This window comes from Tyto alba, unplaced genomic scaffold (genome assembly GCF_018691265.1).
Source record: "Tyto alba isolate M040663 unplaced genomic scaffold, T.alba_DEE_v4.0 Super-Scaffold_2, whole genome shotgun sequence".
Classification (NCBI taxonomy): Eukaryota; Metazoa; Chordata; class Aves; order Strigiformes; family Tytonidae; genus Tyto; species Tyto alba.
Window position 1 is genome coordinate 90,512,968 of NW_024881282.1, and position 12,374 is coordinate 90,525,341.

The following is a 12,374-nucleotide window of genomic DNA, read 5'->3' on the forward strand; positions in this document are numbered from 1 at the left end:
CAGGCAGGTTCATGGTGGACACCGACACATTTTTACTGGGACAGCCACCACCACACAAAGCTGGTGGCGGGTTTTTATCCTACCAAAATCTGCTAATGGCTTTCAAGTCGAGGCTGGAGGTTTCACCGAGGTCTGTACTAACCCAAACACAAGCACGTTCAGCTCAGCTCTCTGGCCTGTACGCTACAGAGGAGATTTAAAATAAAAAAAGTGAACATTTAAGTCAGAGGAATACCATTCATCAACTGTGAGCTCTTTCCTCTTTAATGTCCTACTGCAACTAACCACCTTGCAGCACCGTCCATCTTCCCCAACCAAGTCTCAGGTGACGTCAGGTAGATGCACGGCATTTATTGTTCCCTTCTGAAACTCAGATTTCCAAGTCTCAAGACAAGGAACACAAGGCGGTAAGCCCCACTGTACCCAGTCAGGTATTAACTGCTACGGACCACCACTGGATTTATGCTGCAAGTATCAGCCACAGCCCCACGAGGGAGGCCGAGGTGAGCGAGAAGGCACCGAAGGAAATGCTCAGAGGCCCTGGAGACAGCCCTCAGAAGCGAGGCAAAGGCAGTAGAGCTGTGAAGCATCACCCCAGCCCTCTGCTCGCTCCCAGAGAGGCGGCTGCATCTGATCCCTGGGGTGCTGCCCTGGGCACCCACCTCCCGCAGCACCCGCAGCCAGAATCCCACCCGAGGGCAATGAGAGGGCAACTCCTTCCCGCTCCGATGCTACAGCACGCTGGGACACTGGGGGAAGAAGCCTGCAATAATAATAATAATAATAATAATAATAATAATAATAATAAACCACCCTGCCACGTGATCAGACACTACTCAGAAAACAGCAAAACTCAGATCCAGGCTGCCTGCCCGCTCTGGAACTGGAGAGACAGAGTCGGGTGCTGGGGTCTGCACCGAGCACTGGAAACGCTCGCGACCGCTCTGAACGTTAACGAAGCTCCCGGCCTCAGCAGCCTCCTGCAGTGATCAAACCCACGGCTTAGCAGGCGCTGTGTGGAAACAACTCCCCCTCCTCAGCTCCGAGCGCACACTTAAAACAATCCCAGGCAACAGCCCCTTCTTCTGTGAACACGCAGTCTGGGGAAGAGATGCTCTCAGTGCGCGCTCTGCAAGAAAGTCCTTATTTTAGGCAAAATTAACCTCATTTATCATGCTGACAAAGCTCATTTTTACCAAAACGAGTCGGGTGCGGGAAGGCAGAAGCAAGCATCACAGAAAGAGCGCCCAAAACTCAGACAACCAAAACCCCACGACCAAGACGACCCCCCCCCCCAGCCGCCAAAGGCAAGAACAGAAGTGGGGTGAGGGCTGAAATCTTCACACAGACCGGGGGGGGGGGTCGGGAGCCTCTGAGGCCAAAAAGCCACAACGTGTCCCGCCAAGGGGGGCTCACTCTGCGTGGGGGGCAGCTTCTAAAAGTACAGAAACCGTAATTTGGAAGGACGACGCCCAAACGGTTCTGGCTGCCGGTGAAGGGGCAAGCGCCGGTGGGGCTGGGGCCGCGCTCCCCCCCCGCCTCACCGTGAGGGGTTTCGGGGGGGGGGGGGGGGGTGTGTCCGGTACCCAGCCCGGGGGAAGCGGCCCGAGCCCTCCCGGTGCCGCCGCGGCCCCAGGCCCCCCCCGGGCCCGGCGGGCGGGCGGGAGGACGGCGGCCGCTCCCGCTCCCGGTGCCGCCCCCGGTCCCGGCCGCCACGTCGCGGGGGCGCGGCCCGCACCTCCGAGCCGGGCCCGCGCCCACGGTGTCCCCCCCCCACCCCCCACACCGACCCCCACACCCACCCACCCACCCACACTCCCCCCCCCCCCCCGCCCCTCCCCCGCGGCGGCTGACAGAACCGCCCCCCCCCCCCGCTCACCGCGCTTGCCGGGGTCGTAGCCCACGAGGACGAAGTAGTCGGCCAGGCGGGCCATGGCGGGGGCGGCGGCCGCTCCCCCCCCTCACAGCCCCGCCGCCGCCGCCGCCGCCGCGCTCCCCGCCCGCCCGCGCTCCCCGCCGACCGCCGCCATCTTGGCCCCCCTCGCGCGGCCCGGCCCGGCCCGGCCCTGCACTGCGCCTGCGCCGACGCCGCCGCGGGGGGGCGGGGCGCCGCACCCCATTGGGCGCGCCGGGAGGGGCGGGGCGGGGCCGGGAGGGGGCGGGGCGGGGGCGGGGCCGAGGCGCGGGTGTTCCCCGCTGGGGGGGGGGGGGGGCGGGGGGACCCCCGTGCGCACGGACACGCGTGTGCGGGGACCCCCAGATGTGCACAAAAAGACGTGTGCAGGAACCCCCAATGTGCACGGACATGCGTGTGCAGGGACCCCGGTGTGCACAGACACGTGTGTGTGGGGACCCCCATGTGCACGGACACGCGTGTGCGGGGACCCCGGTGTGCACAGACACGCATGTGTGGGGACCCCGGTGTGCACGGACACGTGTGTGTGGGGACCCCCATGTGCACGGACACGCGTGTGCAGGGACCCCGGTGTGCACAGACACGTGTGTGCGGGGACCCCCATGTGCATGGACACGCGTGTGCAGGGACCCTGGTGTGCACAGACACATGTGTGTGGGGACCCCATGTGCACGGACACGCGTGTGCAGGGACCCCGGTGTGCACAGACACGTGTGTGTGGGGACCCCCATGTGCACGGACACGCGTGTGCGGGGACCCCGGTGTGCACAGACACGCATGTGTGGGGACCCCGGTGTGCACGGACACGTGTGTGTGGGGACCCCCATGTGCACGGACACGCGTGTGCAGGGACCCCGGTGTGCACAGACACGTGTGTGCGGGGACCCCCATGTGCATGGACACGCGTGTGCAGGGACCCTGGTGTGCACAGACACATGTGTGTGGGGACCCCATGTGCACGGACACGCGTGTGCAGGGACCCCGGTGTGCACAGACACGTGTGTGTGGGGACCCCCATGTACACGGACACGTGTGTGTGGGGACCCCGGTGTGCACGGACACGTGTGTGTGGGGACCCCCATGTGCACTGACACGCGTGTGTGGGGACCCCAGTGTGCACAGACACGTGTGTGTGGGGACCCCCATGTGCACGAACACGCGTGTGCAGGGACCCCGGTGTGCACAGACACGTGTGTGTGGGGACCCCCATGTGCACGGACACGTGTGTGCAGGGACCCCGGTGTGCACAGACACGCGTGTGCAGGGACCCCGGTGTGCACAGTCATGCGTGTGTGGGGACCCCCATGTGCACAGACACACGTGTGCAGGGACCCTGGTGTGCACAGACACGTGTGTGAAGGGACCCCGGTGTGCACAGACACGCGTGTGTGGGGACCCCCATGTGCACGGACACGCGCGTGCAGGGACCCCAGTGTGCACAGACACACGTGTGTGGGGACCCCCATGTGCACGGACACGCGTGTGCAGGGACCCCGGTGTGCACAGACACGCATGTGTGGGGACCCCGGTGTGCACGGACACACGTGTGCAGGGACCCCGGTGTGCACAGACACGTGTGTGTGGGGACCCCCATGTGCACGGACACGCGTGTGCGGGGACCCCGGTGTGCACAGACACGCGTGTGTGGGGACCCCGGTGTGCACGGACACACGTGTGCAGGGACCCCGGTGTGCACAGACACGCGTGTGTGGGGACCCCCATGTGCACGGACACGCGTGTGCAGGGACCCCGGTGTGCACAGACACATGTGTGTGGGGACCCCATGTGCACAAGCCGACGTGTGTGCACAGCCACGCGTGGGCAAGAACCCCTGGGGTGCACAGACACACGTGTGCAGGGGCTGACTGAGTGTGCACAGACTCCACGTGTGCACGGCCAGACGTGTGCAGGGACCCCCAGGCGTGCACGGCCCCCCCCGCTGTGCACAGCCACCCATACACCCCAAAAAGTGCAGGGCCCTGCAGCGTGCACCCCCTCCCCAGGCACAGCTCCCGCCCCGGTGTGCACAGCCCCCCCAAAGCATGCGCAGCCCCCCCGGCGTGCCCAGCCCCTGTACATACCTGGCTGCCCCCCCCCATTCCGTACAGCCCCCGGGTGTGCCCCCCCCCCGGGAGGGACGGGACCCCCCAGGGCCCCGGGCAGGATGGGATCCCGGGGCGCAGTGACTGTCCCCCCTCGCCCCCCGGGATGGTGGGAGATGCCGGGGGGGTCGGGGCGCCCTGAGGACGCAGTGCCAAATCCGCCCCGGCACAGCCGGAGCCAGGATCGGGCCTTCAGAGGGCTGGGGAGCAGCCCCGCAGGCAGCAGGGCCTGGTGCTGCTGCTGGTGCTGGTGCTGGTGCCACCGGCGGTGCTGGTGCCGGTGCTGGTTCCAATGTCGGTGCTGGTGCTGGTGCCAGTGTCAGTGCCAGTGTTGGTGCTGGTGCCAGTGCCGCTGCCAGTGCTGGTGGTACTGTCAGTGCTGGTGCCCATGCCGGGGTGGTGCTGGTGCTGGTGCCGGTGCTGGTGCCGGTGCCAGTGCTGGTGCTGGTGCTGGTGGCAGTATTAGTGCTGGTGCTGGTGCCGGTGCCAATGTCGGTGCCAGTATCGGTGTCGGTGCTGCTGCTGGTGCCAGTGCTGGAGCCAGTGCTGGTGCCAGTGCTCGTGCTGGTGCCACTGTCGGTGCTGGTGTTGGTGCTGGTGCTGGTGGCAGTATTGGTGCTGGTGCTGGTGCCAGTGCCGGTGCCGGTGCCAATGTCGGTGCCAGTATCGGTGTTGGTGCTGGTGCCGGTGCTGGTGCCGGTGCCAGTGCTGGTGCTGGTGCTGGTGGCAGTATTAGTGCTGGTGCTGGTGCCGGTGCCAATGTCGGTGCCAGTATCGGTGTCGGTGCTGCTGCTGGTGCCAGTGCTGGAGCCAGTGCTGGTGCCAGTGCTCGTGCTGGTGCCACTGTCGGTGCTGGTGTTGGTGCTGGTGCTGGTGGCAGTATTGGTGCTGGTGCTGGTGCCAGTGCCGGTGCCGGTGCCAATGTCGGTGCCAGTATCGGTGTTGGTGCTGGTGCCGGTGCTGGTGCCGGTGCCAGTGCTGGTGCTGGTGCTGGTGGCAGTATTAGTGCTGGTGCTGGTGCCGGTGCCAATGTCGGTGCCAGTATCGGTGTCGGTGCTGCTGCTGGTGCCAGTGCTGGAGCCAGTGCTGGTGCCAGTGCTCGTGCTGGTGCCACTGTCGGTGCTGGTGTTGGTGCTGGTGCTGGTGGCAGTATTGGTGCTGGTGCTGGTGCCAGTGCCGGTGCCGGTGCCAATGTCGGTGCCAGTATCGGTGTTGGTGCTGGTGCCGGTGCTGGTGCCGGTGCCAGTGCTGGTGCTGGTGCTGGTGGCAGTATTAGTGCTGGTGCTGGTGCCGGTGCCAATGTCGGTGCCAGTATCGGTGTCGGTGCTGCTGCTGGTGCCGGTGCTGGAGCCAGTGCTGGTGCTGGTGTTGGTGCTGCTGCTGGTGCTGGTGCTGGTGCCAGTGCTGGTGCCGGTGCTGGTGCCAGTGCTGGTGTTGGTGTTGGTGCTGCTGCTGGTGCCAGTATTAGTGCCGGTGCTGGTGCTGGTGCCAGTATCGGTGTTGGTGCTGGTGCCAGTGCTGGTGCCAGTGCTGGTGCTGGTGTTGGTGCTGCTGCTGGTGCCAGTATTAGTGCTGGTGTTGGTGCCGGTGCCGGTGCCGGTGCCAGTCCCTACCGGGGTGCCGAGGCCATCCTGGCCATTCCCGCTCCCGGCAGCTCCCGCCGGGGCCCGGGGCCTTTCGCAGCCGCCCCGGCACAACCCCAACCTGCGGGCACAGGGCCGGGGGGCCGCGGCGTGCCAGGGGTGCCGGCGGCACGTCCCACCACAGCCCCACCACCCTTCCTGCCCCGGGGCTGCAGCCCCCGCGCCCCGGGGCTCCCCTGTGCCGGGGTGGGGGGCCGGGGGTCCCCCTGGGCAGGACCCACCGCCCGGCTGCCCACGGCCGTGACCGGGGTTGGCGGGCACGCTCCACGGCGCAGCCGCTGCCAGCGTGGGGGATGATTCATCAGGGAAAATCCCCGTTCCCACTCCCACGCGGGAGCGGGACGTGGGGTGCGTGCGGGATGGGGGGGCAGCTCGGCACCGCCCAGCACAGCCCGGCTGTGCCAAACCCAGCGGGCAGCGGTGACCCCGGGAGCTCCCCAGCCGCCCTGCCGCCCCCCCCCCCCCCCGGCAGACGGCCTCTCCCCCTTCTCGGGGGGACCCCTGGCCGGGTGGGGTGCGTGGGGTGAGGGCCCCAGCAGTCCCCTGCAGAGCGGGGTCCCCTCTGCACCCCCCACGGCCCCGGGGGTGATGCAATCCTGCCCGGCCCTTGCACCTCCCGCCGCCCCGGTGCCACCAGCCGCCGCGTGCCGGGGCGTGTGCGGCTCCATGGCACCGGCACCGGCCCCAAATCCAGGGTCCCGCCAGCACCCCGCTGCCGGGACCGGCACTGCGCCCCAGCACCACCACCGACCCCCCCCCCCCCGGCATTTGTGCCACGCCAGTGACAAGAGCTGCCAGCCACACCGCGCCGGGCGCTGGAGGGGGGCACCGTCCTCGGGGGAAAATCAGGATGAACCCCAGTTTGTGCCGGGGGACCCCGGCGCTGCTCGCCCTGGGCTGTGCCATCCCGCTCCGGGGCAGCACCGTGCCGCTGCACAGACCCCACCCAGGACAGGGCCACGGTCCCACGGCACGGGGGTCCTCCCGGGGACGCTGGGTCCCACGGGGCTGGGGCAGCGGGTGCCCAGTGGCACCGGTGCCGCCCAGCTCAGCGTGCCCGTGCCACGTGCCAGTTCGTGCTGGGCTCGCCACAACCCTCCCAGCCCTGGGGCTCCGTCACCGCTGTGCCGGTGGCTGCCACCCCAACCCGGGGGGCTGGCACCGGGTTGACCATCCCCACGTCCCAATGTCCCCCCATGTTCCCACATCCCGGTGTCCCCAGGCACGGGGTGAGGGGATGAGCGGAGGCGGCTCGGGGACGGGCAGGGGGAAGCTCCCCGCAGCGGGTGGCAGCGGGGACGTGGGACCGGAGCGGTGCCGCAGCACCCGTGGGTGGGATGGGAGTGGGGTGCGTCTTGCCCTGTGCCGGGGTGGAAGGGGTGGGGGGCTGCTGGTGGCGATTGGCACCGGAGGGGATGGTGCTGGCAGGGATTGGCACTGGCAGGGCTCAGCACCGGCAGGGATTGGTGCTGGCGGGGATTGGCACTGGCAGGGCTCAGCACCGGCGGGGATTGGTGCTGGAGGGGATTGGCACTGGCAGGGCTCAGCACCGGTGGGGATTGGTGCTGGCGGGGATTGGCACTGGCAGGGCTCAGCACCAGCGGGGATTGGTGCTGGAGGGGATTGGCACTGGCAGGGCTCAGCACCGGCAGGGATTGGTGCTGGAGGGGATTGGCACTGGCAGGGCTCAGCACCGGTGGGGATTGGTGCTGGCGGGGATTGGCACTGGCAGGGCTCGGCACCGGCGGGGATTGGTGCTGGCGGGGATTGGCACTGGCAGGGCTCAGCACCAGCGGGGATTGGTGCTGGAGGGGATTGGCACTGGCAGGACTCGGCACCGGCAGGGATTGGTGCTGGAGGGGATTGGCACTGGCAGGGCTCAGCACCGGCAGGGATTGGTGCCAGCTGAGTGGGCCGTGGTCTCGCCAGCCTGCGGGGCCGCGGTGGCAACAGCCGGCGCAGGAGCAGGGGCTGCGCAGGACCCGTGGCAGCGGCGGGCACAGGGAGCCCTGCGGCACCGGGCCTGGGTGCGGGGACAGGCACGGGGACACGCGCACAGAGCACCCAAGGCTGGGTGCCCGGGACCCTCCTGGGGTCGGGCCGTGAGCTGCTCCCAGCACGGCCGTAACTCCCACGTGCCGCGGGGCTCTGCGCAACCCCGGCTCCCCACTCTCACTGCACCCGTGGGTGCTGTGGGGCTGGGGGCTCCCCGTGGCTCCCCCACTGCTGCTGGAGGGAGGCCTGGAGCGGGTGACAGGGGAACGGGGGCTGTGTTGGGGTCCCCACCCCTGCGGTGGAGGGCGGGGGGGTCCCCAGGCTGCTCCCCTGCCCTGGGGGCTGGGTCCCAGAGCTGCCCCCCACAGCTCCCCCGTGGGGAACGGCAAAGCCCGAAGCGGGTGCTGGGGGCGGGAGGGCTCCGGGTCACAGCCCCCGGCCCCAGGAATTCACCGCTCCGGGCGGCCTCGGCTGGCGGCTGCACCCGTGTCCCCCACCCCACGGGCAGTGGGACCCCCCAGTCCCCGGGTGAGCGTCCCACCGCCGCCTCCCCCGCAACCCTCAGCCGGCTCGTGTCCCACCTACGGTGCTTTGTCCCCTCTCCCGTTTTCCCCGGGGCTGGTCCCTTCTGTGGGACACTGGGACCCTGGGGATGCAGCAGATGCTGGGGACCCTGGGGACAGTAGGGATTCTGGGGATGTTTGGGACTCTGGGGACGCTGGGGACACTGGGGACATTCGGGACACTAGGGATGTTCAGGATTCTGAGGATGCTGGGGACGTGGTGGATGCTGGGGACCCTGGGGATGCTGGGGACACTGGGGACACAGTGGATGCTGGGGACACTGGGGGTGTGGGGACACTGGGGGTGTGGGGGATGCTGGTGACACTGGGGACACTGGGGATGCTGGGGACACTTCCCGTGTTTGCAGGGCCGGAGGACACGTTCGCCCTGTCCTGGCTATTTCTGGCTCTCCCTCCCCTGCGGCGCAGAGCCGGGCGCTGCCCGGGCAGCTCCGCCACCGTTGTCTGGGGGGAGCTCGGCTGGGGACCCCGTGGCTCGGCTGGGGACCCTACGGCTCGGCTGGGGACCCCGTGGCTTGGATGGGGACCCCATGGCTCGGCTGGGGACCCCGTGGCTCGGCTGGGGACCCTACGGCTCGGCTGGAGACCCCACGGCTCGGCTGGGGACCCCGTGGCTCAGCTGGGGACCCTATGGCTTGGCTGGGGACCCCGTGGCTCGGCTGGGGACCCTACGGCTCGGCTGGAGACCCCACGGCTCGGCTGGGGACCCCGTGGCTCAGCTGGGGACCCTATGGCTTGGCTGGGGACCCCGTGGCTCGGCTGGAGACCCCACGGCTCGGCTGGGGACCCCGTGGCTCAGCTGGGGACCCTATGGCTTGGCTGGGGACCACGTGGCTCGGCTGGGGACCCTACAGCTCGGCTGGGGACCCCGTGGCCGAGCGGGCCCAGCAGCCCCCGTCCCATCCCTCGGCGCTTCCCAGCGGTGATTCAGCCTGACGCTACTGCTTGGCCCCGGCACCCCGTCATCAACGAACCCCATCACCTTGCTTTCCACCCTGCTCCCCCGGCTCAGCAACAGCGGGGGGGGGGGGGGGGCTCTGCCCTGCACCCCGTTGTCAGACACCAGCACCTGAAACCTTCATTTGGGTTTCAAATCTCTCGGGAAGGGCCGGGCGATGGTGGGTTTGGACATCCCTGCGCCCCCGCTCTGGTGCTCCCAGCCCCGGGGCGGCTGGAGGAGCTGGGGCAGGGGAACTGGGGCCGCTGCTTTGGTGGGGGGGGGCAATGGGGCACCCACTGTGCCCCCCGGCAGTGGGGGCTGCGGGCAGAGGAGCCTGGTGTGTCCCCGTCTGTGCCACGCCGGGGAGGGCCAGCTCTGGAAATGCTGCAGGGACCCAGCAAACTCCCGTCGCCTCAGGCCGGGCATCCTCCCTCGTCCTTGGGGGGCTCAGCACCCCCCGGCCCTTCCTCGGGGGGAGGGATCGATGGGGCTGGGGGTCGCAGCCACGCACGTGCTGCCGGTGGGCTGCCAAGCCCCACATCCCCCAGACGGAGCTGGGACATGGGCTCTCAGGGTGCATGGGGGTGGGCACGTTTTGGGTGGCAGAGCCCCCCACCCCGGGGTCCCTCCGCCCCAGCGGCGCGCTGTGCCGTGAGCAGCCGGGTTTCAGCGGGGTGTTTGCCACCGGTTCCCCCCACGGCAGAGGCCAACGGCCGGTTCCCACGTGGCTGCTGGGGAGATCCCCCCAAATTCCCAGCTGGGAGGGGGGATTCCCCTGCGAGCCCTCCTTAGCACCCCCGGCCCATGCCCACACGGCTCCCCTCCGTGCGTGGGGGTCAGCCGCTGGGCGGGGGGCTCTGCCGGGGCGTGGGGCTCTGCCGGGACGTGGGGCGCAGCGCAGCGCCCGCGCGAGGAGCGGGAGAGGTGCTGGGTGCCCCGGGTGATTCAGCGAGGCCGGGGCAGGGTGCCGCCCGTTCCCGCACCCATCGCTGCCGGCCCGGCACCCGCGGTAAAGCCGTGTTTACCTTCCTGCTCGCCTGCGTCACACACGGCCGTGGCTCCTCCGGCCCCCGCCCCTGGCAGCCCCCCGTCACCCCACACTCTGCCGACCCAGGGGGGCCGGGGGATATGGCTACGAGGGTCCCAGTGGGGCTAGGGGACAGGACGCCGGCCCCCCGGCATACAGCCCCTGCCCGGAGGACCACTAGGGACACTGGGTGCACTGGGGATGCTCTGCCCGCCCCCCCCCCCATCCCTCCTGGGCCCCGACGGGTGCGTGTGGGCCTTGCCAGGGGGTGCAGCCCACCCCACTCCTCCTGTTCCACGCATCTGCCCCGCAGGAGCGCGGTTTGGTTTTGGCGATCGAGCGGGAGAGCGGAGCACCGCTGCTCTCAGCCCCCGCCCTCCCCCGGGGCCGCAGCCAGGAGCAATTAAGCTAATTGAAACCGAGCAATTGATTCCCATGGCTGGAAGCCAGGCTGCCTGGGAGGAGGGAGGGAGCGGGCAAGTGCTGCCTGTCCCCGCTGTGGGGCCGGCGGTGGCCTGTCCCCGCTGTGGGGCCGGCGGTGGCACGGCCCTGGGGGTGGGAGCCCGGACAGCGGTGGGCTCTGCCGGGATGGCTGTGGGAGGATCCGGGATCCTTCCCAGTGCCCCAGGAGCGGTGATCCCCCGAGGAGGGCAGGGGAGCAGGGTCCTGACCCCGTGGTGGGACCCCGGGGGGCTCAGCCGGGCTCTGCCGTGGGCCCGGGGCGGCACGTCCAGAGCGGGGGCTGCTGGAGAGTCCTGCTCCTGCTCCTGTTCCACTCCTGCTCCTGCTCCGCTCCTGTTCCGGCTCCACTCCTCTTCCTGCTCTGCTCCTACTCCTGCTCCTGCTCCTGTTCCTCGCCTGCTCTGCTCCTGTTCCTCTCCTGCTCCTGTTCCTGCTCCTGTTCCTGCTCCTGTTCTGCTCCTGTTCTGCTCCTGCTCTGTTCCTTCTCCTGCTCCTCTTCCTCTCCTGCTCCTGTTCCACTCCTGTTCCTGCTCTGCTCCTGTTCCTGTTCTGCTCCTGATCTTGTTCCTGCTCCGCTCCTGCTTCTGCTCCGCTCCTGCTCCTGCTCCTGCTTCTCTCCTGCTCCCGCTTCTCTCCTGCTCCCGCTTCTCTCCTGCTCCCGCTTCTCTCCTGCTCCCGCTTCTCTCCTGCTCCCGCTTCTTTCCTGCTCCTGCTTCTTTCCTGCTCTGCTCTGCTCCTGCTCCCGCTCCCACTCCCAATCTTGCTCCCGCTCTGCTCCCCAGCAGCTCCCAGAGCTCCAGATCCGAGGGGTGCCAGGGATCCCAGCCGAACCTCAACCTCCCGCTCACCCCCTGCCCTGCACTCCCCCACCCATGGCGCGGGAAGGGGCGACCAGCCAGCGAGGGCTGCTCCCCCAGTAACCTTCATTAAGCAAATGCTAATTATCCAGAGCCCCCCTCCTCCCACCCAGGGTCAGGCTGGTGCTGCTGACCCTGGTCACCCGTGTCGGTGCCCGGGGTGGCAGCGGCTGGCACTGCCCCGCACTGGGACCTGCGCAGGGTCCGGGAAGTGCCGGGGGGGGCAAGCCCCGGCCAGGACCCCCGGCACGGCACAGCACGGCACTGCTCGAGGTTTGCTTCGGAGCGCCAGCACCACGCCAGAGCCGTGCGGGGACACCACGGGGTGACGTCCCACCGGAGCACGACCCACGGGGATGCCGCGGTGGTGGCAGCCCACGGCAGCGTGTGCCGTGCCGGGGTTGTGCCGGGTGTCCGGCCCCGTGTGCACCCCGCCTGCAGCTCTGCCGCGCTGTTTTCGTGCCGGGTTTCTCCCTCTCTGGGATAATCCAGCAACAAACAAGCGGAAGAGCCCGGCATGCCGCAGAAATTCCCCCCGGGGAGACGCACGGAGGGATGGGGGCCGCGGCGCTGGGGGAAGGCTGTGCCGCTTTGGGCTGGAGCTGGACCCACTGCCCCACTCGGGGGGGGGGGTGGGGTGTCTGCCCCCGCTGCCCCCCATCCCATCCCCACCACCCCTTGATCAGGTGCTGCCACAAATCCCCCTGCATGGGGACCGGGTGTTTGAAGCCTTTGTGTCCTGATAATGCGGAAGAATCCCAGCGATGCGGAGCACGCGGAGGCCCCCGGCCGCCCACGGTGGGGGGAGCGGGCAGGGGAGGGGGCGCGGGCACCCCCAGCCTGGGGCCC

The 12,374-nt window shown here is 69.1% G+C and overlaps 1 protein-coding gene across 11 annotated transcripts in view; it reads right to left on the bottom strand.

Moving 5' to 3' along the window:
• Positions 1-2,035, bottom strand: part of SBF1 (SET binding factor 1) — an 87,635-nt gene extending 85,600 nt beyond the window's left edge. For all 11 annotated transcript variants that reach the window (XM_042792034.1, XM_042792032.1, XM_042792035.1 and 8 more), the window contains exon 1: positions 1,880-2,035. In XM_042792034.1, coding sequence (XP_042647968.1) covers positions 1,880-1,934 — 55 coding nt within the window. In that variant the 5' untranslated portion in view covers positions 1,935-2,035. The remainder of the gene's footprint in view (positions 1-1,879) is intronic.
• Between the last annotated feature and the right edge of the window lie 10,339 nt (positions 2,036-12,374).